Source organism: Oncorhynchus tshawytscha, unplaced genomic scaffold (assembly GCF_018296145.1).
Source record: "Oncorhynchus tshawytscha isolate Ot180627B unplaced genomic scaffold, Otsh_v2.0 Un_contig_1775_pilon_pilon, whole genome shotgun sequence".
NCBI lineage: Eukaryota > Metazoa > Chordata > Actinopteri > Salmoniformes > Salmonidae > Oncorhynchus > Oncorhynchus tshawytscha.
Genome location: NW_024609693.1, coordinates 195,658 through 219,521, shown reverse-complemented (window position 1 = coordinate 219,521; position 23,864 = coordinate 195,658). Strand labels below are relative to the sequence as shown.

General features: G+C 45.6%; 1 protein-coding gene across 1 annotated transcript in view; it reads left to right on the top strand.

The window, feature by feature from the left end:
• Positions 1-23,864, top strand: part of hgfa (hepatocyte growth factor a) — a 46,983-nt gene that overhangs the window by 1,509 nt on the left and 21,610 nt on the right. The window contains exons 2-10 of the mRNA XM_042316984.1: positions 2,703-2,856; positions 3,148-3,260; positions 3,844-3,958; positions 13,422-13,564; positions 14,214-14,334; positions 14,691-14,809; positions 20,432-20,597; positions 20,762-20,895; positions 23,680-23,773. Coding sequence (XP_042172918.1) covers positions 2,703-2,856; positions 3,148-3,260; positions 3,844-3,958; positions 13,422-13,564; positions 14,214-14,334; positions 14,691-14,809; positions 20,432-20,597; positions 20,762-20,895; positions 23,680-23,773 — 1,159 coding nt within the window. The remainder of the gene's footprint in view (positions 1-2,702; positions 2,857-3,147; positions 3,261-3,843; positions 3,959-13,421; positions 13,565-14,213; positions 14,335-14,690; positions 14,810-20,431; positions 20,598-20,761; positions 20,896-23,679; positions 23,774-23,864) is intronic.

Genomic DNA, 23,864 nt, shown 5'->3' with positions numbered 1-23,864 from the left:
CTGGAACGATAAATGCATAGCTACTGAAATAATTTCGTGCAGTTATCCACGCAACTGATATGTTGATATAATCAAGCTAGATTGAAAACGCCTAAATAGACCTATAACTAACTGCTCAGGGAAAATTACAAATGAACTTAATTTTAATTCCTGAGCTCAGTCAAGGTATATTTAATTGCTCTGGTTAAACCCAGTGGATGTTGTGCGCATGCCCGAATAGTCAGATTGTGAATCCTGCGTGTGCGCGCAGAGGTGAGCTGCGCTATAGCCACATCTGGACGCAGAGCCGAGTTCCATTAACTCCCTCGCAAATTTTCACTTACACAGATTGAATGCGTATGCAAATTCGATAACGAGACGAGACGCACCTTTAACCGGTTCCTTTGCTGTTTAAAGAGGAGATGCGTTTTATTGGATACAGGTCCTCTCCACTTTGGAAAAAGGAACGGTACCCGTTTTCCCACATTGACATGTTTAACGTTAATGCCAAGATAGTGGACTAAAACCTAATCCGCTAATACCAAACCGAAGTTTGTCTTTTGGCATCACTCCAAAAAAAAACTCGGACTATATCTGACCAACGTTGGTCAACTTTAAAAAACGAATACGCCTAAATCTAATATTGCGTCGGTGAGATAACGGTCTCTGTCTGAGGGAGAGGAAGAGTCTGAGTGAAGTGTAATTGCGCGGCGTGAGGAGTGATGCATGTTAGAACAGGGTGATGAGTCCCAGATCTAGTACTAATGCCGCCCAGGCATTGTGTCCTCCCAGAAACCATTCCCGACCACGGAGAGTCTCACAGACATCACAGTGAGCTGCAGAGTACAGACAGAACGAATTGTCTCTGATGTGGGCGCGTTAACATGTTTCTTACATTCAAAACTCCTAAGCACTTTTCAATTGGGAATTTTTCACTCTGGTCACAAATGATGAAGGAAAGACGGCACCACTAAAGTATATGCTCTTTAAATACTTTATTTATGGATTTTCAATAAGGAGAACTCTGAGAGACCATGTGATAACAAGTTTAATATCTTCAGTCCTATAAACCCCTTCACACCAAAAGTATGTCTAGTTGTAATTTCTCACATGTTCAATTGAGGTCCCTGTAGCTTTCTTATAGGTAACTTAATATCTGCCAGGAGACACTAACAACCCTTAAAAGTCTATGCCGTTGGGGAGGTCTACGAAGCTAACATATGGAATTGTTTTAAGATGGTCATACCATGGATCATTTAGCTATTTGATTTACAGTTTTAGGACCCCTGTAGGTATCAACAACATATCTTCAAATATTTAATTTGGCCTCTACTACTATAGCCAATAGAAACACATTGAATAACACATTCATAAATGGCAAAACCAACAGTCAGATAATACAAACAATGATGGTTCATTGGTTCTTGACCTATAAACAGCTGACTTCACTGTTTTAACGTTTAATGATGGGGCAGCTCTGGGCTTCATACACATTGATTGAGGGAAGCGGAGTTAGTGTTGTGTGTGTGTGTGTGAGATTGATAGCCGAGATTCTGTGTGTGCATGTCTGTCTACTCTCTTTCTGTTCACCGTCTGTCGGTCTGTTCCATCGGTCTGTTCACCGTCTAACTGGCCTGCAGACTTTTACTTTTGCGCAGAAATATTGCATATGTCATGAAGACTAAAATCTTTAATGGTATTGGTAGCCTAAACGTAAAACATTATTAAATGAGTGGTTGATACATTGATACGCTGCAACATCTATCAAAATCCACAGTGGTGATCAATGGCCTGAATTATTTTGAGGAATTTGATAATGGTTGATATTGTAATTGGAATGTGGCGAGGTGGCCATGTCTTTAGTTTGTCCCTATGTGTGCATTAGCTGGCTGGTGCGGCAGGGAATGTGCCTGGCGCTTTGGCATGTAGGCTAAGGTAACACGATGATGCTGCTTAGTAGAGAGGATAATTTGTGAAACACTGATTTTTGGTCAAAATTTAACAGATATTCTCAGTTTCAAAGATTTTCTTTAAAAAAAGAGGCATATGTAGACAGACATGCACACACAGAATCTCGGCTATCAATCTCACACACACACACGCACGCACACACACAACACTAACTCCGCTTCCCTCAATCAATGTGTATGAAGCTGTCCTGTCTCAGAGTGCAGGAAGCAGTCATTACAGAAGTATCATCTCTGTCCTGTCTCAGAGTGCAGGAAGCAGTCGTTACAGAAGTATCAGTCTCTGTCCTGTCTCAGAGTGCAGGAAGCAGTCGTTACAGAAGTATCATCTCTGTCTCTGTCCTGTCTCAGAGTGCAGGAAGCAGTCCTGTCTCAGAGTGCAGAAGTCATTACAGAAGTATCATCTCTGTCCTGTCTCAGAGTGCAGGAAGCAGTCGTTACAGAAGTATCATCTCTGTCCTGTCTCAGAGTGCAGGAAGCAGTCGTTACAGAAGTACAGTCTCTGTCCTGTCTCAGAGTGCAGGAAGCAGTCGTTACAGAAGTATCATCTCTGTCCTGTCTCAGAGTGCAGGAAGCAGTCGTTACAGAAGTATCATCTCTGTCCTGTCTCAGAGTGCAGGAAGCAGTCGTTACAGAAGTATCATCTCTGTCCTGTATCAGAGTGCAGGAAGCAGTCGTTACAGAAGTATCATCTCTGTCCTGTCTCAGAGTGCAGGAAGCAGTCGTTACAGAAGTATCATCTCTGTCCTGTCTCAGAGTGCAGGAAGCAGTTGTTGCAGCAGTACCAGAAGAGTGAGGACACCAGGCTGCTGTGTCCAGATTGCCCCCAGCCCTCCATGGTCAAGAACAGCCGCTCGCTGGAGCACTGTGCTCGCAAGTGCAGCAAGAACAAGAAAAACTTCACCTGCAGGTGCATCTCACACAAACAAAAAAGATGTTCATAGAGACAGATGCATGCAAAATTCACAACTGTTTCACACACGTTTCTCTCACTCACTCACTCACTCACTCACTCACTCACTCACTCACTCACTCACTCACTCACTCACTCACTCACTCACTCACTCACTCACTGTTTCTCCATCTTTCTCTCTCTCCAGTGACCTACATTTCCCTCTTTCCCCCTCCTCCCTTCATACAGCCTTCATATTTCTTATCACCCAGTGCTCATCTCTCAACTACTTCCTGTCTGTTCTTACAGGGCATTCTACTTTGACCATCAAAACAGGAAATGCCACTTGCTTCCCTTTGACCGCTTCATGGACAGTGCTCACAGGGAACACAGGGTGAACTTTGACCTTTATGAGAAAAAAGGTAAATATAACTGTTGACTTACACTGTCGCTTTTCCCCCTCCAAAGCCTGGTAAAATGTTGTCTTGGAAAAAACGCTGGATAACCGTTAATGTTGACTTAGCGAGATCTGTCTCAAACATGGCATTATACACTCTCTCTCTTTTCTCCGAAACGTTCTGAAATGTCAGTGGAAAGTTTATAGACGTTTATAGCAATGCAGATATGTTGTTTGTCTAGAGTGATGGTTCTTGTGGTGTGACGGATCCTTCGAGCTTGACTTTCTAAGGTTTAAGAGCTCTCGATGTCTGTTGACAGAACAACTGCCTTCCCGCTCTAGTTATGTAACTCCAGTGGCCAGAGATGTGCACACAAACATGTGGTGAACCAACCAGAGCATAAACAACATGGCCGCTGTTTACAGTTTGGACCCAAGGGATTGTTTAAGCTGTGGAGTCTCGCGCTTGAGAATTGACGAAACGCCCCAAAGTGACATTTAATTAACTTTAGGGAGCTATATCTTCCATGCAAATAATGACAGTGTTTTGCTAACTCTGACATGAATGTTTGTGTCTCTGTCTTTCTCTCTCGTCTTGGCATTTTTAGATTATGTGAGGGAGTGTATCATCGGTTCCGGGGTGAACTACAAAGGCAGGAGGGCGGTAACCAAGGCCAAGATTCCCTGTCAGTCATGGACTGAATCCTTCCCTCACGAACACACGTAATTTTCTCTATTTTACCAAATTTTTAAATGTTATTTTTCTGTGGGATATGCAGATTTGTCAGTCTGTGGTATTTCTAAGGCTTTTGTTAGAGTGTTGGGCCTTGTAGGCTAAAGTGGGATTGTTGGGTGACATACTCAGATGGTTAATGAGTTGAGCTCCTTCTGTGTAAAACTCTTTGAGACAGAATGTCTCCCCCTCTTCTCACAGCAGTGAATGGAAGAGCCAAACACTTATACATCACTTAACCACTGTAGAGTTATGACACACACACACACACACACACACACATACACACCTAACACACACCCACACCCACATCCAACCCCCCCTAGACCTATCCCGTCTTACATCGCTCTAGTTAAACAAAAAACAAACTGTCAGAGAGGGAGGGAGGGTTGGCAGAAAGGAAAGAGGAAAGGTCATCAAGTACAGTAGGTACAGCAGGAAAAGCTCTCAGGTTAAGCTAAGCGAGACCAGTGAATATCTAATGATGGTTTGGAGCCAGGTTCTTGTTAGCACTGCTCGTTAGCCACAAGACATTTTAACAGCAATGTTTGGGGTCGGAGAGGAAGGAGAGAGGAGATAATGGAGATGAAGTTAAAGAAGAGTGGAGAGAGAAAGAGGGAGGGAGGGAGTGAACGAAAGAGAGAAAGCAGGCAGGGAAAGAGGGGGAGATAGAGAAACAGATGGATAGAGAGAGAAAAAGAAAGAAACATAAGGAAGGAGAGAGAGTGAAGGGAGAGAGAGTAGAGAAAGAGAGTGTAGAGAGAGAGAGAAAGAGAGTGTAGAGAGAGAGAGAGTGTAGAGAGAGTGTAGAGAGAGAGAAAGAAAGAAAGTGTAGAGAGAGAGAGAAGAGAGAGAGAGTGTAGAGATGTATAGACAGAGGTAATGTGCTATGTGCTCTCCAGCTGAGCTCACTAAGCCACAGACATGAGAAAAATGCAAGCCTCTGACCCAGATGAAAATACAGGGCCCACTCTCACCTCCCCCAGGACACCTTGACTCTCCCCCTCCTCCCCTCCCCCTTGATCAGCTGCCGGATTATTCATGCAAACTGTCTGACTGATTGAATGAATCACATATGCACAGACAGACAGAGAGATGGATATGCACACAGACCCCAGCACAAATGGACAGATGTACAGACCTCTAAATATTCCTGCGTTTGATATACAGCCTAGTTCAGCGACCTTTTCTGACGAGTAACTGAATGCATCGTAGCACCCTCCAGTTGAACCACAACACAAGTTTGTTCCTCTCTCCTTAAGGGGTGAGAGTTGCAGCTGGTTAGCATGAGACTGTCCCGGTGTGTGAGAATAACACATAATGAAGCATGCATCATTTGGGTTTCATGTACCTATTATTGGAATGCTTGACTGATCACTGATTGCAGGTGTGACTTTTCAGGGCTTACATCTGCTGTCTGATGTTAGGACTTGGATTGTAATATCACTAAAGGAGTGTTTTGAAGTTGGTATAGTAGCTTGTTAGGTAAAGGTTGTGTAGTCAGTTGTATTAAAGTGTATTTGGAGGTTGCTCTATTGCAGGGTACTCAAGTCTTACCCTACGAGGTCCAGAGCCTGCTGCTTTTCTCTTCTACATGATCATGAATTGCACACACCTGGTGTCCCAGGTATAAATCAGTCGCTGATTAGAGGGGAATCACACACCTGGTATGTCAGGTATAAATCAGTCCCTGATTAGAGGGGAATCACACACCTGGTGTCCCAGTCCCTGATTAATCAGTCCCACACACCTGGTATTCAGGTGATTAAAATCACACACCTGGTGTCCCTGATTAATCAGTCCCTGATTAGAGGGGAATCACACACCTGGTGTGTCAGGTATAAATCAGTCCCTGATTAGAGGGGAATCACACACCTGGTGTCCCTGGTATAAATCAGTCCCTGATTAGAGGGGAATCACACACCTGGTGTCCCAGGTATAATTCAGTCCCTGATTAGAGGGGAATCACACACCTGGTGTCCCAGGTATAAATCAGTCCCTGATTAGAGGAGAATCACACACCTGGTGTCCCAGGTATAAATCAGTCCCTGATTAGAGGAGAATCACACACCTGGTGTCCCAGGTATAATTCAGTCGCTGATTAGAGGGGAATCACACACCTGGTGTCCCTGGTATAAATCAGTCCCTGATTAGAGGAGAATCACACACCTGGTGTCCCAGGTATAAATCAGTCCCTGATTAGAGGAGAATCACACACCTGGTGTCCCAGGTATAATTCAGTCCCTGATTAGAGGAGAATCACACACCTGGTGTCCCAGGTATAAATCAGTCCCTGATTAGAGGAGAATCACACACCTGGTGTCCCAGGTATAATTCAGTCCCTGATTAGAGGGGAATCACACACCTGGTGTCCCAGGTATAATTCAGTCCCTGATTAGAGGAGAATCACACACCTGGTGTGTCAGGTATAATTCAGTCCCTGATTAGAGGAGAATCACACACCTGGTGTCCCAGGTATAATTCAGTCCCTGATTAGAGGGGAATCACACACCTGGTGTCCCAGGTATAATTCAGTCCCTGATTAGAGGAGAATCACACACCTGGTGTCCCAGGTATAATTCAGTCCCTGATTAGAGGAGAATCACACACCTGGTATGTCAGGTATAAATCAGTCCCTGATTAGAGGAGAATCACACACCTGGTATGTCAGGTATAAATCAGTCCCTGATTAGAGGAGAATCACACACCTGGTGTGTCAGGTATAATTCAGTCCCTGATTAGAGGGGAATCACACACCTGGTGTCCCAGGTATAATTCAGTCCCTGATTAGAGGAGAATCACACACCTGGTGTCCCAGGTATAATTCAGTCCCTGATTAGAGGAGAATCACACACCTGGTGTCCCAGGTATAAATCAGTCCCTGATTAGAGGAGAATCACACACCTGGTGTGTCAGGTATAAATCAGTCCCTGATTAGAGGGGAATCACACACCTGGTGTCCCAGGTATAATTCAGTCCCTGATTAGAGGGGAATCACACACCTGGTGTCCCAGGTATAATTCAGTCCCTGATTAGAGGGGAATCACACACCTGGTGTCCCAGGTATAAATCAGTCCCTGATTAGAGGGGAATCACACACCTGGTGTCCCAGGTATAATTCAGTCCCTGATTAGAGGGGAACAATGGAAAAAAGAGGTCCAGAATTGAGTTTGAGGGCTGTTTTTATCTGGTTCCAGAGTTCTTCATTGTAACATTTTGAACTTGTTGTATCATTTCCCGCTGGATCATAATGCTGTCATTTCAGCATGCAGTTTTCCAGTTTCCAGTTTACTGGGGCTAAATCTAAAGACAAGCTGGTGTGTTTATCCTTGTCCAGAGAACGATATGGGGAGAGAGAGACACACACACAGAAAGAGAGAGAGAGAGAGAGATACACACACACACACACACACAGAGAGAGAAAAGACACATGAGAGACCCAGAGAGAGACAAAGAGAGGGAGACACAGTGAGAGAGACACACAGTGAGAGAGACGTAGCGAGACAGTGAAAGCGACACAGTGAGAGAGACACAGTGATGGATGTGGAGAAAAAGAGGGAGAGGTCCAAATAGAGAGCCAGACCTATGTGCATAGTGTTTGCCTGCAACACCATAGGGACCCCTCCTCGACAAGGAGATGAATAGTTGGCTAACATCTGTTAGCCCAACATCATTACTTTCTTTCCTCCTCTATACTGTATATACAGACAGACAGACAGGCAGGCAGTAAATCTTCTTACTGGCTCCACTCTCCTCATGTGGAGGTGGGGGTGCAGCTCACCAGATAAAGTGAAATCCTGTATTTTTTTTAATGACATTCTGATAGACTTTTATGACGTTAAAGGAACGTGTTGATATGTTAATAAGTAGGACTCAGCTCATTATGTTTTTTTGGCTGTTGGCAGGCAGTCGGTCAGGTCCAAGTTGAAGTCTGGCCCTGTCCAAAATAAGCTCCTAGATCCTTGGAACTACATGTGGATGCAACTTAATGGTATAGGTGCAAGTAATATGGTCAGATCTACACTAGTGTCTAGGGGGCTTATGGGCTTGTGGTTGTCTCTGGACTGGGCATTAGACTACCACGTGGATGGAAGGGTTTTGGTTCATAGCAGACTGGACTCCCACTATTTCACTGAAGACTCTCTCGTGGTCTAAGTTAGATCTCTGCGTTTCCTCTGGCAATGGGATGAGTGATGTTGTGCATTAGTGGAGTTCTATGGAGGTCGGAGGGCACAGGGGGGAGTGCCGAGCCGGCTCTCCCCCAAGAAAGGGCCCTGGCTTTGGGGTTGAGGGCTGAGCCGAGCTGCTGATAGGAAGGCGTTGGGGTTGAGGGCTGAGCCGAGCTGCTGATAGGAAGGGGTTGGGGTTGAGGGCTGAGCCGAGCTGCTGATAGGAAAGCCTTGGGGTTGAGGGCTGAGCCGAGCTGCTGATAGGAAGGCGTTCGGGGTTGAGGGCTGAGCCGAGCTGCTGATAGGAAGGCGTTGGGGTTGAGGGCTGAGCCGAGCTGCTGATAGGAAGGCGTTGGGGTTGAGGGCTGAGCCGAGCTGCTGATAGGAAAGCCTTGGGGTTGAGGGCTGAGCCGAGCTGCTGATAGGAAGGCGTTGGGGTTGAGGGCTGAGCCGAGCTGCTGATAGGAAGGCGTTGGGGTTGAGGGCTGAGCCGAGCTGCTGATAGGAAGGTGTTGGGGTTGAGGGCTGAGCCGAGCTGCTGATAGGAAGGCGTTGGGGTTGAGGGCTGAGCCGAGCTGCTGATAGGAAGGCGTTGGGGTTGAGGGCTGAGCCGAGCTGCTGATAGGAAGGCGTTGGGGTTGAGGGCTGAGCCGAGCTGCTGATAGGAAGGTGTTGGGGTTGAGGGCTGAGCCGAGCTGCTGATAGGAAGGCGTTGGGGTTGAGGGCTGAGCCGAGCTGCTGATAGGAAGGCCCCTCTGGTTTTCTTTATCTTCATTTTTTTATTCTCCATCTCTCTTTCCATGTCTCAGCATCTCTTCTGTTGTTCTCTTTCCATGTCTCAGCATCTCTTCTGGTTCTCTTGATATCTCCAGCAGCATCTCTTCTGTTGTCTCTTTCCATGTCTCAGCATCTCTTCTGTTGCTCTCAACATCTCTTCTGATGTTCTCTTTCCATGTCTCAATCTCTTCTGGTTCTCTTTCCATGTCTCAGCATCTCTTCTGAGGTTCTCTTTCCATGTTTCAGCATCTCTTCTGATGTTCTCTTTCCATGTCTCAGCATCTCTTCTGTTGTTCTCTTTCCATGTCTCAGCATCTCTTCTGTTGTTCTCTTTCCATGTCTCAGCATCTCTTCTGATGTTCTCTTTCCATGTCTCAACATCTCTTCTGTTGTTCTCTTTCCATGTCTCAGCATCTCTTCTGTTGTTCTCTTTCCATGTCTCAGCATCTCTTCTGTTGTTCTCTTTCCATGTCTCAGCATCTCTTCTGTTGCTCTCTTTCCATGTCTCAGCATCTTTCTGTTGCTCTCTTTCCATGTCTCAGCATCTCTTCTGTTGCTCTCTTTCCATGTCTCAGCATCTCTTCTGTTGTTCTCTTTCCATGTCTCAGCATCTCTTCTGTTGTTCTCTTTCCATGTCTCAGCATCTCTTCTGTTGTTCTCTTTCCATGTCTCAGCATCTCTTCTGTTGCTCTCTTTCCATGTCTCAGCATCTCTTCTGTTGCTCTCTTTCCATGTCTCAGCATCTCTTCTGTTGCTCTCTTTCCATGTCTCAGCATCTCTTCTGTTGCTCTCTTTCCATGTCTCAGCATCTCTTCTGTTGCTCTCTTTCCATGTCTCAGCATCTCTTCTGTTGTTCTCTTTCCATGTCTCAGCATCTCTTCTGTTGCTCTCTTTCCATGTCTCAGCATCTTTCTGTTGCATGTCTCAGCATCTCTTCTGTTCTCTTTCCATGTCTCAGCATCTCTTCTGTTGTTCTCTTTCCATGTCTCAGCATCTCTTCTGTTGTTCTTTCCATGTCTCCATCTCTTCTGTCTCATGTCTCAGCATCTCTTCTGTTGTTCTCTTTCCATGTCTCAGCATCTCTTCTGTTGCTCTCTTTCCATGTCTCAGCATCTCTTCTGTTGCTCTCTTTCCATGTCTCAGCATCTCTTCTGTTGTTCTCTTTCCATGTCTCAGCATCTCTTCTGTTGCTCTCTTTCCATGTCTCAGCATCTCTTCTGTTGTTCTCTTTCCATGTCTCAGCATCTCTTCTGTTGCTCTCTTTCCATGTCTCAGCATCTCTTCTGTTGCTCTCTTTCCATGTCTCAGCATCTCTTTTTTGTATTTTTGTTTCTCCATCATCAAATCAAATCACATTTATTTATATAGCCCTTCGTACATCAGCTGATATCTCAAAGTGCTGGACAGAAACCCAGCCTAAAACCCCAAACAGCAAGCAATGCAGGTGTTGAAGCACGTTGGCTAGGAAAAACTCCCTAGAAAGGCCAAAACCTAGGAAGAAACCTAGAGAGGAACCAGGCTATGAGGGGTGGCCAGTCCTCTTCTGGCTGTGCCGATTGGAGATTATAACAGAACATGGCCAAGATGTTCAAATGTTTATAAATGACCAGCATTGTCAAATAATAGGTCTGGGACAGGTAGCACATCCGGTGACCAGGTCAGGATTCCATAGCCGCAGGCAGAACAGTTGAAACTGGAGCAGCAGCACGGCCAGGTGGACTGGGGACAGCAAGGAGATCATGCCAGGTAGTCCTGAGGCATGGTCCTACGGCTCAGGTCCTCCGAGAGAGAGACAGAAAGAGAGAATGAGAGAATTAGAGAGAACATACTTAAATTCACACAGGACACCGGATAAGACAGGAGAAGTACTCCAGATATAACAAACTGACCCTAGCCCCCGACACATAAACTACTGCAGCATAAATAATGGAGGCTGAGACAGGAGGGGTCAGGAGACACTGTGGCCCCATCCGATGATACCCCCGGACAGGGCCAAACAGGAAGGATATAACCCCACCCACTTTGCCAAAGCACAGTCCCACACCACTAGAGGGATATCTTCAACCACCAACTTACCATCCTGAGACAAGGCCGAGTATAGCCTCATCTGTTTCATTCTCTTTCTTTCCCTCCATTATCCATCTGTTTCTCTATATTTTTTTCTCTCTTTCTCCCTCTCTCTCTCTCTCGCTCTCTCTCTCTCCTTTCCCCTCTCTCTCAGTTGGTGGGAAGGCAGGGGCTGTGGTAGGGCTGAATACGGAGGTTTTTAAAAGCCAGCTTTTCAGAAGATGAATATTACAGTGTCCATTTATCTGGCATGGCCCCATTGTTACAGGCTATATGCTTCACATGGGGATTTTACTCCCAAAAGGTGTGTGTGTGTGTGTGTGTCCATGTGTGTCTCCCCTGACCCTTCCGCTGAACTAATGTACACTGCTCAAAAAAATAAAGGGAACACTTAAACAACACAATGTAACTCCAAGTCAATCACACTTCTGTGAAATCAAACTGTCCACTTAGGAAGCAACACTGATTGCCAATAAATTTCACATGCTGTTGTGAAAATGGAATAGACAACAGGTGGAAATTATAGGCAATTAGCAGGACATCCCCCAATAAAGGAGTGGTTCTGCAGGTGATAACCACAGACCACTTCTCAGTTCCTATGCTTCCTGGCTGATGTTTTGGTCACTTTTGAATGCTGGCGGTGCTTTCACTCTAGTAGTAGCATGAGACGGAGTCTACAACCCACACAAGTGGCTCAGGTAGTGCAGCTCATCCAGGATGGCACATCAATGCGAGCTGTGGCAAGAAGGTTTGCTGTGTCTGTCAGCGTAGTGTCCAGAGCATGGAGGCGCTACCAGGAGACAGGCCAGTACATCAGGAGACGTGGAGGAGGCCGTAGGAGGGCAACATCCCAGCAGCAGGACCGTTACCTCCGCCTTTGTGCAAGGAGGAGCAGGAGGAGCACTGCCAGAGCCCTGCAAAATGACCTCCAGCAGGCCACAAATGTGCATGTGAAACAGACTCCATGAGGGTGGTATGAGGGCCCGACGTCCACATGTGGGGGTTGTGCTTACAGCCCAACACCGTGCAAGACGTTTGGCATTTGCCAGAGAACACCAAGATTGGCAAATTCGCCACTGGCACCCTGTGCTCTTCACAGAGGAAAGCAGGTTCACACTGAGCACATGTGACAGACGTGACAGAGTCTGGAGAGGCCGTGGAGAACGTTCTGCTGCCTGCAACATCCTCAAGCATGACCGGTTTGGCGGTGGGTCAGTCATGGTTTGGGGTGGCATTTCTTTGGGGGGCCGCACAGCCCTCCATGTGCTCGCCAGAGGTAGCCTGACTGCCATTAGGTACCGAGATGAGATCCTCAGACCCCTTGTGAGACCATATGCTGGTGCGGTTGGCCCTGGGTTCCTCCTAATGCAAGACAATGCTAGACCTCATGTGGCTGGAGTGTGTCAACAGTTCCTGCAAGAGGAAGCCATTGATGCTATGGACTGGCCCGCCCGTTCCCCAGACCTGAATCCAATTGAGCACATCTGGGACATCATGTCTCTCTCCATCCACCAATGGATGCTTTAGTCCAGGTCTGGGAGGAGATCCCTCGGGAGACCATCCGCCACCTCATCAGGAGCATGCCCAGGCATTGTAGGGACGTCATACAGGCACGTGGAGGCCACACACACTACTGAGCCTCATTTTGACTTGTTTTAAGGACATTACATCAAAGTTGGATCAGCCTGTAGTGTGGTTTTCCACTTTAATTTTGAGTGTGACTCCAAATCCAGACCTCCATGGGTTGATTCATTTGATTTCCATTGATCATTTTTGTGTGATTTTGTTGTCAGCACATTCAACTATGTAAAGAAAAAAGTATTTAACAAGAATATTTCATTCATTCAGATCTAGGATGTGTTATTTTAGTGTATCCTTTATTTTTGTTGAGCAGTGTACAATGCAGAAGAAATAGATTATGTTTCAATTTGCGAAGTTGGCGAAAACAAGAAATGCTTGAGCTGCTGTTTCTGATTCATAGTTGTGTGGTGAAATCCATGTTGTGAGACTGTGCATGTGTAGCAGTAACTGGCTGATTTACAGGTCAGACTGGAAGCATTTACTGGTAGATTAGCCTGAGGGCATGGAAAGAATGTGAAGGGAGGATGTACTAGAAGATAATATTTTCCATTTTCTATACATTTTTATTACACTTTGTCTATATTACTATGGTCCAAGATAATGTAGCGATGTAGCTAAGTTAGCATGTTGCGACTCTACCAACTGTCTTTGTTTTTGGCTCAGTTTTTAGCGTGCTAGCCTTCGGAGCTAAGGGCCCCCAATTCACGTCAATATCTAAGAGAAACCTACAGAAATCCCATCTTAAACAAAATGAAGTCCTACAACTTTATGAGTCCTAAAACAGAAACTCGTGCTTGTCACACACATTTGGTCATTCCCACTTTATGCTTAGTAGTGTTTTCTCCACATTTTCCCACAGTTTCCAGCCGGCGAGACTAGGCAAGAAGGACCTGAACGGGAACTTCTGCCGTAACCCCAAGAACGAGAGCAGTGGGCCCTGGTGTTTCACTACAGACCCAGAGGTCAGGCACCAAGAGTGTGGCCTGCCTCAGTGCTCCCAAGGTAACACCTCAACCAGCAGTGTCCAATTACACGTTGGGGCCAGTTTCCCAGACACAGGTTAAGCCTAGTGCTGGAATTAAGAGCACTTTCAATTGAGATTATCTTTAGTCTAGGACTAGGCTTAATCTGTGCTTGGAAAAATGGCCCTTTGGTTTGCCCAACATAGACATCTTTGAAATGTCAATGATATGTCATTTACTGGAGTGAAGCTGATTTGTTGTCGAAAAGCAGCCATGTTTTTGGAAGGTTTTTTCAACTGAACTCTGCTTGCTAATAGTGTACCACTACAGTCTGATAACAACCCTCTGTTATCCCAATAACAACCTAGAAAAACATATCTTGTGCTCTTGTACCCGAACAAGAATGTTGTTTTTGACGCACCAGGGAATACCAATTCACTACCGTGTCAAGAAATGTTTAGTATGCTAGTATCTTAGTTCTCATTGAATATTGTACAAAGATTGAGAGATAAGCATGTTGCTAACATTATTAAAGTGATCAACTTTACAATAAGATAAAAGTCAGACTATTATGTAGTCATCTTTAATCGTGTTTCCCTTTTTAATATAGTGTCAAAATATGCCATTTTGGGAAGGTTGTTCTATGCCATTTTGGGAAGGTTGTGCTAACGTTGTTTTTGCGTTTACAGTGGAGTGTATGAGGTGTAACGGGGAAGACTACAAAGGGCCGATGGATCACACAGAGAGTGGGAAGGAGTGTCAGAGATGGGATTCATCCAAGCCCCACAGACACCCCTACCAACCTAAAAAGTGAGTAAGGAAACCCATAGCCTTATGTATTTATAGCACAGTAAGTTATGGCTAACGTTACTTACTTTTAAATGAATTACTCCTTTTTATTACTTCAAAGTAAGTTGTTTGTGATCTTTGGATTAGCCCACTGCTGTTAGTTAGTCAACCTTCTGTATGCAGTGAATGTGGTGAAGGTCTGTGGATGAATGTATACTCAGACCAACCACACTGCAGTCCCTCATCAAGTTCTACACACACACACACACACACACACAGCTGCACAAACGCTCCCTCTATCCTAATACACAGGAGATGAACCCATGTAGCATAACTCTCTCTGTCTCTTTCATATTTTTTCCCGTCTTTCTTCACAGGTACCCTGATAAAGGGCTGAATGACAACTACTGTCGGAATCCGGACAACCGTTTGCGTCCGTGGTGTTACACCATGGACCCACAAACACCCTGGGAGTACTGCAACATCAGTGTGTGTGGTGAGTGTGGGCACTTTCTACTGTCTTCCTCTTTATCCCAAATAGTGAAAACTGTCTAATGATACTGGTATGGCATACCAACGCTTAGAGTGTGGAAGGACATCATAGTTCATCACAGACATGTTAGATAATCAGTCTGGTTTTGTGGTCTCAGCATATTGTTCTGTTGGGTTCTGTTGTGTTCTGTTGGGTTGGGTTGTGTTGTGTTGGGTCGAGGTGGAGCAGGAAGCACTCACAAAGTAAAGAAGAATAGTGGATGGTACACATTTTCCTACACACACACACACACACACACACACACACACACACACACACACACACACACACACACACACACACACACACACACACACACACACACACACCTCGTCCGGATCCTCATTAATGCAATGTCACAGCTCCCTCTATGGGAGAGGGGCCCCCTGTCCCTCCCAATACTTTACCATTCTCTCACACACATTCCCTATTCCCTTTCAATAAACTGTATATGCCCATACAACTTCACTAAACAAACCATCATCTCCCCATTAGTCCTTCCTAGCAGTGGAATAGAATACGAGACTCCCACAGAATTCAATAGAACTCTTCAATATTTCAATGTATTTATCTGTATGGGGATTCTACTGTGATCAGAGGGGAAGAGAGTGGACCACACTGAGTCTGTAGAGGGGCTTTCTAACTTTATTTAACCAGGAAAGAGCCTTGAGGTTAGAAACCTCTTTTGCGAGGGCAACCACTGTGATTGAAGTAGTGGTTTTAGGGAGGACCGAGTTGTGGTTTTGAGAGTGCCAAAGTTTTTTTTGATAGAGGGGCCACAATGGTGGTTTGGGGGGATAACGAGATAAGTATAGGAGCCTTCCAAAGGAGACTGGGAGAGGCTTTGTTTGGGATATTTAGTGTTTCATGTGTCTCTAAGCTGAAAGCTATTTACCTCAGAGTGAGGACAAGTGGGCTGTATTTGTCAACTGCAGAGGAGGGAGAGTTTAACGGTTTAAAACGCTTAATTCAGACCACTCAAACACAACAAAGCATTATGAAACTTTTATTATTGGTCAAATCCTAACTTCCACTTCAAATTTATACTGAGGCTGGGTTTACACAGGCAGCTTAATTCTGATCTTTTTCCACTAATTGGTATTTTCACCAGTCAGATCAGCTCCTTTTGCCAATAATTGGGCAAAAGATCACAATTGGGTTGCTTGTGTAAACTCATCCTTAGTCATGCATTGATGTCAATGGAAGACTAACTAGAAATGTCACTTTAAGTGGAAATTATGATTCACCCTTATGAAATATATTAACTGTATGGCTCAATAGCTACTGACACAGATAGTTCCAATAGATTGGGAGGCATTGGGAGTAATGTTCATCATCGTTATCAACAGAACACACAGACGCCACAGTTGTAACACCATGGATGCTGAAACCATAACAGATTGTCAGAAGTGTTGTAGAAAGCAAGGTCCACTGAAACCCTGGCACTACAACTGAGGACTTGACTAGATGGGGGGGGATGAGAGGGCGTGCTAGTGTGTTGGGGGGTTGGCTGTTTGTGTGTGTGCCTGCATACTTGCATGTGCGTGACATGACATCGTGTGTGTGTGTATATGTGTGTTTGTGTGTGTGTGTGTGTGATGAGAAAGAGGATAGAAACCACTTTTAGACAGTTTGATATTCTTCATCCAAAGGGATGTTCAACACTGACCTTGAGCCCACGGCCCCGCCCGGCTGAGGGCCGTGATTTACAACCGGGGAGTAAAAAATAATTTGTCCAGATGGATTCTGCGCTGCCTAACCTGTAGATAACAAAGGTGACCCGACGTTAGATGCCGGCATGCATTACATCAAGCCAAAAGAACATCCTCCTTCTGTCCTCCTCTCCAAACATTCCCTTCCTTTTTTTTCTGTTCGCGGCTCATTTCTCAAACAGTATGGAAGCACAAATCCCACAAATCCGGAGGGGTTGCAGAAATTCCGACAAATCCGTCCCTGTACACTGTAACATGAAAAAGCGGAGTTCAGAGATTTTTCAGGATCGTTTTTTGGAGGCCAGAGGGCCAGGAAGCCTTGTTAAGCAGGCTGAATGCAGGGTTGTTTGGCTTGGCGGTGAGTACCACATCCATCAGCCCTTCGTTACAGTAACCATCCTTACAGTCACACATGTAAGAGGCCAAGCTACCCAAGCAATAGGGATCTAGCTAGGCTCAACCCACACATGCATGTTCCTCCTGCCAAAATCTGGTATGGTACACTGTACACCATGAAGGAGGCCAGTACAGTATAGGATAGAGGGGATTCGCAGATGCTAGATAGTAGATATTCCCTTTTTGTAGCCTTTTGTAGAGCTTTGAGCGCTATGTTTGAAAAGTACTTTAGTACTTAACGGAGAAAGATATTAGATACCCAAACTAAACCTGTCTAAACTCTCCCAAAAATCTGTTGGATATCAGAAACTCAGATTTTCAGATACCCTTCATCTGTTTTTATAACCACTTTGTCCTGACACTCAGATATGTGATACCCTATAACCTACCCTGGCTGTCCAGTCTGTTTGTGCAATTAGCCTAGTACTCTATGTGTTCGTTTATTGAATGGCATGACAGAGATAGAGTTGGCTACAGCCCATTCCCATTAGTCTCATAATGTCAGTCTGTGGTCTGTGGTCTGTTGTAGTGTTGGTTTCAGTATGTCTCGTGGTGGGGCACCACTGTTTTGGATAAATAGACAGATTATAGACCATACAGTACTACAGATGTAGGCTGTTAATTTGATCACTCTTATTTGACTTATGTAAATCACAAACCTCTGCATTTTCCTGCACCGTGGAAAATGCAGAGGTTTGTGATTTACATAAGTTCAATGAAATCTTGCACACACAGTATATTAACAGTATTGCATTTTTCATCTTTTTTCAGCAAACGTTTACCCAACTAATAGCCTAACCACCGATCAAGCAACATTATGGACTAAACAGGATTATTTTGCTTCGATAATGCTGGTCAAATTAAGATCCAACATCTGTACTGGCTGTTTATGATCATTTGTCTCTAGGCTAAACATGACCCATTCTCTGAGATTCATCTTTCTTTTCCCTCTCTCCCTCTTTTCTTTATCCCTCCTTCCTGCCTCTCTCTCTCCCTCCTGCCTTCTTTGTCTGGTTTCTCTCTCTCTCTCCCTGCTGCCTTCTCTGTCTGGTTTCTCTCTCTCTCTCCCTGCTGCCTTCTCTGTCTGGTTTCTCTCTCTCTCTCCCTGCTGCCTTCTCTGTCTGGTTTCTCTCTCCCCCTCCTGCCTTCTCTGTCTGGTTTCTCTCTCTCCCCCCTCCTGCCCTCTCTGTCTGGTTTCTCTCTCTCCCTCCTGCCTTCTATGTCTGGTTTCTCTCTCTCCCTCCTGCCTTCTCTGTCTGGTTTCTCTCTCTCTCCCCTCCTGTATTCTCTGTCTGGTTTCTCTCTCTCCCCCTCCTGTATTCTCTGTCTGGTTTCTCTCTCCCCTGTCTTCCTGTCTTTCTCTGTCTGGTCTCTCTCTCCCCTCCTGCTGCCTTCTCTGTCTGGTTTCTCTCTCCCTCCTGCCTTCTCTGTCTGGTTTCTCTCCCCCTCCTGTCTTCTCTGTCTGGTTTCTCTCTCTCCCTCCTGTCTTCTCTGTCTGGTTTCTCTCTCTCCCTCCTGTCTTCTCTGTCTGGTTTCTCTCTCCCCTCCTGTCTTCTCTGTCTGGTCTCTCTCCCTGCTGCCTTCTCTGTCTGTTTCTCTCCCTCCTGTCTTCTGTCTTCTCTGTCTGGTTTCTCTCTCCCTCCTGCCTTCTCTGTCTGGTTTCTCTCTCTCCCCCTGTCTTCTCTGTCTGGTTTCTCTCTCCCCTCCTGTCTTCTCTGTCTGGTTTCTCTCTCCCCTGTCTTCTCTGTCTGGTTTCTCTCTCCCCCTCCTGCCTTCTCTGTCTGGTTTCTCTCTCTCCCTCCTGTCTTCTCTGTCTGGTTTCTCTCTCTCCCCTCCTGCCTTCTCTGTCTGGTTTCTTCTCTCCCCCTCCTGTCTTCTGTCTGGTCTCTCTCTCCTTCCTGCCTTCTCTGTCTGGTCTTCTCTCCCTGCTGCCTTCTCTCTGTCTGTTTCTGTCTGGTTTCTCTCTGGTTTCTCTCTCCCTCCTGCCTTCTCTGTCTGGTTTCTTCTCCCTCCTCTCTGTCTGGTTTCTCTCTCCCTCCTGTCTTCTCTGTCTGGTTTCTCTCTCTCCCTCCTGTCTTCTCTGTCTGGTTTCTCTCTCTCCCTCCTGCCTTCTCTGTCTGGTTTCTCTCTCTCTCTCCCTCCTGTCTTCTCTGTCTGGTCTCTCTCTCCTTCCTGCCCTCTCTGTCTGGTCTCTCTCTCCCTGCTGCCTTCTCTGTCTGTTTCACTCTCTCCCTCCTGTCTTCTCTGTCTGGTTTCTCTCTCTGTCTGGTTTCTCTCTCCCTCCTGCCTTCTCTGTCTGGTTTCTCTCTCTCCCTCCTGTCTTCTCTGTCTGGTTTCTCTCTCTCCCTCCTGTCCTCTCTGTCTGGTTTCTCTCTCTCCCTCCTGTCTTCTCTGTCTGGTTTCTCTCTCTCCCCCTCCTGCCTCTCTGTCTGGTTTCTCTCTCTCCCCCTCCTGCCTTCTCTGTCTGGTTTCTCTCTCTCCTGCCTTCTCTGTCTGGTTTCTCTCTCTCCCCCCCTCCTGCCTCTCTGTCTGGTTTCTCTCTCCCCCTCCTGCCTTCTCTGTCTGGTTTCTCTCTCTCCCCTCCTGCCTTCTCTGTCTGGTTTCTCTCTCTCCCTCCTGCCTTCTCTGTCTGGTTTCTCTCTCTGTCTGGTTTCTCTCTCTCTCCCTGCTGCCCTCTCTGTCTGGTTTCTCCATCTCTCTCCCTCCTGTCTTCTCTGTCTGGTCTCTCTCTCCTTCCTGCCTTCTCTGTCTGGTCTCTCTCTCCCTGCTGCCTTCTCTGTCTGTTTCACTCTCTCCCTCCTGCCTTCTCTGTCTGGTTTCTCTCTCTGTCTGGTTTCTCTCCCTCCTGCCTCTCTGTCTGGTTTCTCTCTCCCTCCTGCCTTCTCTGTCTGGTTTCTCTCTCTCCCTCCTGTCTTCTCTGTCTGGTTTCTCTCTCCCCCTCCTGCCTTCTCTGTCTGGTTTCTCTCTCCCCCTCCTGCCTTCTCTGTCTGGTTTCTCTCTCCCCCTCCTGCCTTCTCTGTCTGGTTTCTCTCTCCCCCTCCTGCCTTCTCTGTCTGGTTTCTCTCTCTCCCTGCTGTCTTCTCTGTCTGGTTTCTCTCTCTGCCTGGTTTGTCTCTCCCCCTCCTGTCTTCTCTGTCTGGTTTCTCTCTCTCCCTCCTGCCCTCTCTGTCTGTTTTCTCTCTCCCTCCTGCCTTCTCTGTCTGGTTTCTCTCTCTCCCTCCTGCCTTCTGTCTGGTTTCTCTCTCCCCTCCTGTCTTCTCTGTCTGGTCTCTCTCTCCCTCCTGCCTTCTCTGTCTGGTTTCTCTCCTGTCAACCTCTTTACATTCTACATTCTTCTTTCTGTCTATCATCTTATCTATCGCTCATCTCTCATCCTAAATCCTCTTTCTCTCTCTCTCTTGTCCCTATACCCACCCCCTCTCTCTGTTTTCATCCCTCTCTCTCAACTTCCTTCTTCTTCTCCCCCTCTCTGTCTCAGACCCAGGTAATGACTCTGATGTGGATGCTACATCGTCGTGTTTCAGGGAGCAGGGACAGAGTTACCACGGTACTGTGAGCGTCACCCCATCGGGCGTCACATGTCAACGCTGGGACTCCCAGTTCCCCCATAACCACACCTACAGCCCGCAGAACTACAAGTGCAAGTGAGTGATGTCATTCAATACCCACATGGGTTTTCTTTTGTGTCTGTCACTGGTACGAGAAATATAGGGAAACAGACACATACAGTCATATTATTACGTACAGTATGTCCACGTGGGAAGCAGCTATTTAACCGGTGTGTACGTATCTCTCTCTTACATCACAGAGACCTGAGAGAGAACTACTGTCGGAACCCAGATGGTGCAGAGATCCCATGGTGCTTCACTACAGATCCTAACCAGAGACTAGCCTTCTGCACCCATATACCCCGGTGTGAGACAGAGAACATCGACACAGAAGGTGAGACACAGTTTTGTTTTCCACATGCTCCTCCAACCCGGCACCGAAAGACTTTGATGAAGGACTATTGTGTTGAGCATACCAATTATTGATTCTACTGAGACACAACACCACACAGCAGACTGGCCCCATGCAATACATTAGAACCATCACCACCTTTATTCACTTAGTACACCCAGAATTACATGTTGTGTTATGGTTCTCCCACAGTAAACAGACTGAATAGACAGCAACATTTACATTAATAATAATATTGAATTTACAAAAATCCACATGCAGTGTGTACACATTAACCAGCAAAAAATGTATCCACATTTGAAGTCTGAAGTTTACATACACCTCAGCCAAATACATTTAAACTCAGTTTTTCACAATTCCTGACATTTCGTCCTAGTAAAATGTCCCTGTCTTAGGTCAGTTAGGATCACCACTTTATTTTAAGAATGTGAAATGTCAGAAAAATAGGAGAGAGAATGATTTATTTCAGCTTGTATTTCTTTCATCACATTCCCAGTGGGTCAGAAGTTTACATACACTCAAGTAGTATTTGGTAGCATTGCCTTTAAATTGTTTAACTTGGGTTAAATGTTTCGGATAGCCTTCCACAAGCTTCCCACAATAAGTTGGGTGAATTTGGGCCCATTCCTCCTGACAGAGCTGGTGTAACTGAGTCAGGTTTGTAGGCCTCCTTGCTCGCACACGCTTTTTCAGTTCTGCCCACAAATGTTCTATAGGATTGAGGTCAGGGCTTTGTGATGGCCATTCCAATACCTTGACTTTGTTGTCCTTAAGCCATTTTGACACAGCTTTGGAAGTATTTTTGGGGTCATTGTCCATTTGGAAGACCCATTTGCGACCAAGCTTTAACTTCCTGACTGATGTCTTGATATGTTGCTTCAATTTATCCACATAATTATCCTCCCTCATGATGCCATCTATTTTGTGAAGTGCACCAGTCCCTCTTGCAGCAAAGCACCACCACAACATGATGCTGCCACCCCCGTGCTTCACGGTTGGGATGGTGTTCTTCGGCTTGCAAGTCTCCCCCTTTTTCCTCTAAACATAACGATGGTCATTATGGCCAAACAGTTCTATTTTGTTTCATCAGACCAGAGGACATTTCTCCAAAAAGTATGATCTTTGTCCCCATGTGCAGTTGCAAACCGTAGTCTGGCTTTTTTGTGGCGGTTTTGGAGCAGTGGCTTCTTCCTTGCTGAGCGGCCTTTCAGGTTATGTCGATAGGTACAAAAGGATCTATATCCACAGTAAAACGAGTCCTATGTTTCCTCCAGCATCTTCACAAGGTCCTTTGCTGTTGTTCTGGGATTGATTTGCACCTTTCGTACCAAAGTACGTTCATCTCTAGGAGACAGAACGCATCTCCTTCCTGAGCGGTATGACGGCTGGTTGGTCTCATGGTGTTTATACTTGCGTACCATTGTTTGTAAAGATAAACGTGGTACATTCAGGCGTTTGCAAATTGCTCCCAAGGATCAACCAGACTTGAGGAGGTCTCTGAGGTCTTGGCTGATTTCTTTTAATTTTCCATTATGTCAAGCAAAGAGGCACTGAGTTTGAAGGTAGGCCTTGAAATATATCCACAGGTACACCTCCAATTGACTCAAAATTAGCCTATGAGAAGCTTCTAAAGCCATGACACCATTTTCTGGAATTTTCCAAGCTGTTTAAAGGCACAGTCAACTTAGTGTATGTAAACTTCTGACCCACTGGAATTGTGATACATTGAATTATAAGTGAAATAATCTGTTTGTAAACAATTTTTGGAAAAATTTCTTGTGCACAAAGTAAATGTCCTAACCAACTTGTCAAAACTATAGTTTGTTAACAAGACATATGTGGAGTGGTTGAAAAACGAGTTGTAATGACTCCAACCCTAGTAAACGTAAACTTCCGACTTCAACTGTATGTGCATGGCACGGATGTTTAAACAATATACTGTATGCTATGTGAATGACTAGATATGTGGTGTAATCGGGTGTATGGCTGCTATGTACTGAATTTGCAATTTACCTCTAAACTTCAGCTGCAATATATTGAGAATGAGCTGTGGTCGCTTACTGAAGCAGACGACTGGCATTCTTTTGGGCATGTTTGGTTTTGGTTTGTTTGCCCTACAAATTCATTTCCCTCAAATTACAAGAAGAAACAACAAATGGTCAGACAGCAATTCAACGTTTGCTGGAATTCTCTCTCACTCATACATGTCTATGCTTTGCATTTCAAAAGAGCTTTCTGGAGGAAAAGAGAGTGCTTTGGTCACTACAGGTACCTCTGGTTCCGCTTAGCAACAGCCGATATGGGGGAGAAATCTTCCTGGCTCTTTTATTCCATTTGGGAACCACCAATTATAGATTGGCACAACATGTTAAATAAATCCAAACCACAAATCAAGCCCGTTTCAACGTGATTTTTTTACGATGGCATCACTATCAGAATGTTGTCTCAGTGGACCTACGCACACAAAAACATGTTGATTCAATGTACAATTGTAAGGCAACCAGCTGCAATAGGATTGTGAGTTTTGCTCAACAACATTTCTGTTGAACAAACTAACAATCCTATTGCAGCTGGTAGCCTAACAATTTTACGTTGAATCAACACGTTTTGTTCTACACTGTGGGTATAGCTGTGTGTGTGCGTGCGTTCGTGTCTGTGGGAGAGAGCGAAAGAGACTGTAGATGGTCTCAATAAACCACATATAGGGTCGGTTTAAGACTACTCCGTGTTTTATCTTCTCCTTCTCTCTATCTCTGTCTGTCCCAGATTGTTATGAGGACAATGGAGGGAATTACACAGGCAATTTATCCAAGACCAGATCAGGAATTCCCTGCGGACACTGGGCAAATCATAGCAACAGGTACAGTAAACCTCATACATTACACACACTTACCAGCCACACACAACTGGAACTTACCTCTCAATCCATATTCACATGAGAAAAAGTAAAA